A 6,000-nucleotide genomic window follows, 5' to 3' on the forward strand; every position below is an offset into this window, starting at 1 on the left:
GCCCCCCCCTCTCTGTTTTACCCTGTTTCTGTAGTGCAGTGCAGGGGAGAGACTTGGGAGCCGTCCTGACCAGCGGAGCTGTGAGAGGAAATGGCGCCGTGTGCTGAGGAGATAGGCCCCGCCCCTTTTCTGGCGGGCTCGTCTCCCGCTATTTAGAAAAATCAGGCAGGGGTTAAATATCTCCATATAGCCTCTAGGGGCTATATGTGAGGTATTTTTAGCCTTTATAGGTATTCATTTGCCTCCCAGGGCGCCCCCCTCCCAGCGCCCTGCACCCTCAGTGACTGCCGTGTGAAGTGTGCTGAGAGGAAAATGGCACACAGCTGCAGTGCTGTGCGCTACCTTTAGAAGACTGCAGGAGTCTTCAGCCGCCGATTCTGGACCTCTTCTGACTTCAGCATCTGCAAGGGGGCCGGCGGCGCGGCTCCGGTGACCATCCAGGCTGTACCTGTGATCGTCCCTCTGGAGCTTGATGTCCAGTAGCCAAGAAGCCAATCCATCCTGCACGCAGGTGAGTTGACTCCTTCTCCCCTCAGTCCCTCGCAGCAGTGATCCTGTTGCCAGCAGGAATCACTGTAAAATAAAAAACCTAGCTAAACTTTTTCTAAGCAGCTCTTTAGGAGAGCCACCTAGATTGCACCCTTCTCGGCCGGGCACAAAAATCTAACTGGAGTCTGGAGGAGGGTCATAGGGGGAGGAGCCAGTGCACACCACCTGATCTGAAAAAGCTTTACTTTTTGTGCCCTGTCTCCTGCGGAGCCGCTATTCCCCATGGTCCTTTCAGGAACCCCAGCATCCACTAGGACGATAGAGAAATTTTATTTATATAGCGCTCTTTCTCCAATAGGACCCAAGGCGCTTAAAAAAACAAAATATAGTGTAGCTGTCAAAAACATATACTGTGCAGAAACTCAACTGCCCCAGTTTTGCCAGACCCAGGACGGAACCTTCTTCCATTCAAAGTCTAACTGACAATACTTATTTACCCATCTATGAACCCAATTCACATAACGAAAAGGATAAGTACCTACAATTTTACTTGGGATCTAACAGGAAACATCTAATGTTGGATTACCAAGGTTATGTGCCAGCCTCTTAAAACAACCTACAAGCAACATGTAATGACATGCATCACTCATGGCCACTGTATTGCCTATCTATACTAAATGACTGTGTACATATCTTTTACAATGAGAAAAGGCACTCACAGACAAGTACAAATGCAATGTAGCAAATATGTACTAGTTCGACATTTCTGGGTCATAGCCACCACGATAATAATATACATACAATTACCAATTTGTGCGTATGTACATATATATGCACTGAGTGTAGAAGCCAGTAATTAGCACGTTGTGTTAATTTGATGCACAAAACAAAACCTCAGACAGCTGACTCAAAACTGCCTCTTGGAAAACACAACTCAGGAAAGTTACCCTATAGCACCAACGCAACACAGGGCACTACAGACACCGAACTGGAGTCTGGTGCTGCATACAGCTTCTACGTCAGTATGAAAGACCTCTACATGATGCATTCTGATGTCACAACTGCTATATGAGGTCATGGATAAGTGGCAGATCGCAAAAAGGGTGGTCTCTCCTGCAGGCTGTCATTGATTAAAGTTCTAACAATTACGTATGTACTCACTGTGCCACACTGCATGCTTCAGCCCAGTGTCACTGCTAGGAGCCATATTTGTTGCCAGAACCGACGTCACAATCACCTAAATCCGCTCCCGGGCCCGGCCCTGGTGCAGTGTGACGGCCGGGTACTTCAGAGTTGTGCATCTGACAAACCTCTAGCTCAGGCCTGGCCAACCTGTGGCTCTCCAGATGTTGTGAAACTACACATCCCAGCATACCCTTCCACAGTTTTAGCCTTCCCTAATAACAAAACTGTGGCAAAGCATGATGGGACTTGTAGTTTTACAACAGCTGGAGAGCCACAGGTTGGCCAGGCCTGCTCTAGCTACTAGAAGTCAAACATGTGATTACTTATCTGTCAAAGAAAATGTTCTCCGGCAAAATGGCCGCCGTCAACTAGTAGTTCAGCTAAAAAATAATAATTTTGACACCGTACCAGTGCTAGAGTGTAGACACATCCTCTACATTTTACCCATATGCAATTTTATTAGCAAAAACAACGTAAGTAAAGCAAAACAGCGTATGGTCCTCTATATGACTATTTCTTCTACATAGTCAAACTACCACTATAATTACTACTAATAATTATCTGCATGTTTTGAAACAAATAAAATATATGTCTTATCCAGTTTACTAGTTATAACACAAACAGATTTATGGTTTTTAACATTTGCCTTTATATTAGCTATATGCCTATATGGTTTCTAAACGTAATTGCTGGAAACCGTATTAAGCATTGCTGGCACATTAGGTATGGTAATAGTAAAATGTTGCAGCAGTTAGAATAGTAATATTTCTCTAGCATCCATAAGGGATATTGGGGAATCTAGTACGATGGGGTATAGAGCCAGGAACGTGCAATCGGGGGAGGCAGTGCCTCCCCTGTCATCAATTAGTAAAATAATACAAAAAGATACATATGACACATATTCAGTGTCATATGTATCTTCTTTATATTATTCTAATCATTTTAGATTATGAAACTAGTTTGGGAGGCACTGATAGCTAGTGCCTCCCGCTGACAGTGAGAACGGGGACAGAGCGGGGGGCGGGACCAAACACTGGGCTGTAAAAGCCCATTTAAAAAAACACTGAAAGTGGCACTTCTACAAGTGCCTCGCTGGCAGGGAAAGCACGCCCCTGCCAGCGAGGCACATGTGATTGGACAGCGGATACAGTGCTGGATCCTCTATCCAATCACACAGCGGCAGCAGGACAAGGAAGGGACTCAGAGCTCTCCCTTCCGCCACTGAGCACCTGGTGGCAGCATCCGCCACTAAGTACCTGGTAATCTACAGCTGGAAGAACCAGCGCCTCAAGTGTGGGACCCCTTCGGTAGCTCCTCACCTCTCCCGAAGCTTCTCCTTGGTGAGCTTCTCTCTGTTTACCACCTGCACACCCCGGCTGAATTGCGGCTCCCGGCAGTGGCAGTAGCAAGCTTTGTTGTCTTGTGAGTATGGGGAGGATGAGGGGCAGCGCCCTATCCCCCTGCTGCGGGCTCCACCGGCCGCTCCGCTTGTTAGCAGTACTTAATATCAGGGACATGCAGTCTCTCTCTCTCTCTCACTCTCTCTTTACACCTGTGTAATACTTATCCTCTTTTTACTCCTGTGGATTACTTCAGGAACGAAGAGGACCAAGCTTCACTGGATTGTTTGTAAGTATCATGTTCATTTTTACAGGTACCCCTATTGGATTCTACATGGACAAGTGGACATGATTCTCGGCGTTGGATGTAGGTAAGTATGTGTGAGTGTGTAAGTGTGTTTTAATAAATTTTTACTTTCAAGGTGTGTGTGTGTGTGTTGTGTTTTTATTTGGGTATTTTTTGTTGTTGTAGAACTACAGGTGCCAGCGGGCCCGTTATTTCCCCGCTTGCTGGGCCTTGTAGTTCCACAAGAAAAAACAATATTCTTTTTTTTAGACACACTTATGGCTTTCAGCCCGGCACCCACTGCCCAGCGGTGCTGGGGACAGCCTCGGGCTTCACCCCTGGTCCTTGGGTGCCTGGAGGGTGGGTGACCCCTTGATTTAAGGGGTCCCCACTCCTCCAGGGAACCCCAGCCAGAGGTGACTAGTTGGGGGGGTAATGCCACTGCCGAAGGAACCTACATAAATGTGTCCTCCGGCTGTGGCATTATGTCCCTGGCTAGTGGAGCCCGGTGCTGGTTTTAAAAATACGGGGAACCCCTGTTCAATTTTTTCCCCAGTATTTAAACAACCAGGAGCGGCTCAAAGAGCCTGAGGCTGGTTATACTTAGGAGGGGGAACCTTGCGCATTTTTAAAAAAATGTTTAACCCATTCAGACCCTTCTCCATTAAGTTAATGGAAGCCATAGACAACAAAATTGCATCCATGTACTCCTCCCACTCCGTTCCCAGTCCCAAGCACTAATTTTATTTTTTTTTCTATAAAAATGTACAATATATCACAAGTATGATGAGCAGGCAGGCAGCGGGCATAGGTGGCATCAGACTGAGATGCAAATTAGTGGCGGAGGGCTGGGTCAGTTGATGGTGGGCGAGATTGTAAGCCATTGGCGGTGGCAGCGGGCGTCGGCTCAGAGGCAGTAGTGGGCATTGGCTTGTTGGCAGTAGGGGTCATCGACAGGATTCGGCAGACATTATCAGTGGCGAACGCAGGGGGGGTTTCCGAGCACCCAGAAACCCCCCCTCACAAAAAAAAATGTTTTTTGTTTTTTTTTGTTTCCCTGCATGACTATTATTATGCCTGCTGTCTTCCTGGTGGTACTTATAAGTGCTTAATAAAAGTTTACTTTATTTTAATTATAGTACATATATATCCATGTGCATACATATATACACATGTATATACATACATATAAACACACACACATATGATATATATACATGTGTGTGTATATATATGTGTACTGTATATATATGCATGTTTAATATGCTATGTATATGTGTATATGTATATATATATATGTGTGTGTGTGTGTGTGTGTGTGTGTGTGTGTGTGTGTGTGTGTGTGTGTGTGTATATATATATATATATATAAAAATGTCAGAAAGATCCCTGGCACTCCGCACTTACATACACCCTGCTCTGGTGCCCTCCCTGCAGCACGATGTCCGTCTATATTTCCTTTTAACGGGCGGCACTCAGAGACTTGCAACCAATTTGTAAAGTGCAAAAAAAGCCCCACCGGGCTGATTTAATGGTGACGTTTCGCGGTCTGAGGAAGGGGATTAATACCCCGAAACGTCACCATTAAATCAGCCCGGTGGGGCTTTTTTTGCACTTGGTTGCAAGTCTCTGAGTGCCGCCCGTTAAAAGGAAATATATATATATATATATATATATATATATATATAGAGGTGTATATACGGTATATATATGTGTGTAGATAGATATATATATATATATATATATATATATATACACACAGACACACTAGTTTTAATGACCCATCATATACTGGGTCACCTCAGTCCCCACCCCCGTGCTTGGCTCCACCCACTTCTGGAAACCCCCCCATGCAAATCCTGCGTTTGCCACTGATTATGGCTGTAGTGCCTCACCAGCCACTGACTATACCGCACGCCACTGGTATAGACGGGGTCCAAAGGAGCCGGTGCACTTTAAATTTGTTCACTGGGTGATCTGGCTCCTCCCCTCTATGCCCCCTCCCACAGGCAGTTTAGAAAAAAGTGCCCTCAGGAGAGGATACACATCTCTGAGCTCCAGAGAGTTTTCTTCAATTTCTTTTTTATGTTTGTTATTTTCGGTATGCTGTTTGGGCAACAGCATACCTGCACCATGGGAGTTAGGGGGGTAATGGTCACCAGCCTTACGAGGTGCAGAGCCGCTTCCCCTGCTGCAGGACCACCGTCCTGAGGGATTGTTGTTCAGTGGGGCACTGTGCCTTGGCTGTCACAGCCGCAGCATGCCGCACACCCCTAACACTGCCTGAAGGTGACATCTGTGGTGAGTACAAACTGGGGGCCCCGCTAGGGGGGCCCCCGGTTCACTGTGTGGCTAAACGCAGGTGCAGTGTACGGGACCTTCCTGGGGGGGTCCCTCTAAGATCCCCCGTGTAGACTAGCTCTCAATTGCTTAGACTAGAATTGTTGTGATGCTTTTAAGCTGAAAGGAGACATTGAAAGTATAAATAATAATTATAGCCCCGGTGCCATTGGAGGGGGTGGAGCTAACTCAAATCGGGACCAGAGGCATTTTGGCGCTTTCTTCTGCTTACTGCAGCAATGGACAGCACACACAGCGCTTCCTGACTCCTCAGACACGCTCGATATCTGGTACAGGGTGTAGCAAAGGGGGAGAGCCGCTATTGTACACTATCTGGGTCCTCTACAGGACAGAATTTAT

General features: G+C 46.5%; 1 protein-coding gene across 1 annotated transcript in view; it reads right to left on the reverse strand.

The window, feature by feature from the left end:
* STXBP3 (syntaxin binding protein 3) overlaps nucleotides 1-1,815 on the reverse strand; it is a 273,208-nt gene extending 271,393 nt beyond the window's left edge. The window contains exon 1 of the mRNA XM_063940160.1: nucleotides 1,651-1,815. Within this exon, the coding sequence (XP_063796230.1) occupies nucleotides 1,651-1,696 (46 nt within the window). The 5' untranslated portion in view covers nucleotides 1,697-1,815. The remainder of the gene's footprint in view (nucleotides 1-1,650) is intronic.
* Nucleotides 1,816-6,000: the final 4,185 nt, after the last annotated feature.

Source organism: Pseudophryne corroboree, chromosome 9, assembly GCF_028390025.1.
Source record: "Pseudophryne corroboree isolate aPseCor3 chromosome 9, aPseCor3.hap2, whole genome shotgun sequence".
Taxonomy (NCBI): domain Eukaryota; kingdom Metazoa; phylum Chordata; class Amphibia; order Anura; family Myobatrachidae; genus Pseudophryne; species Pseudophryne corroboree.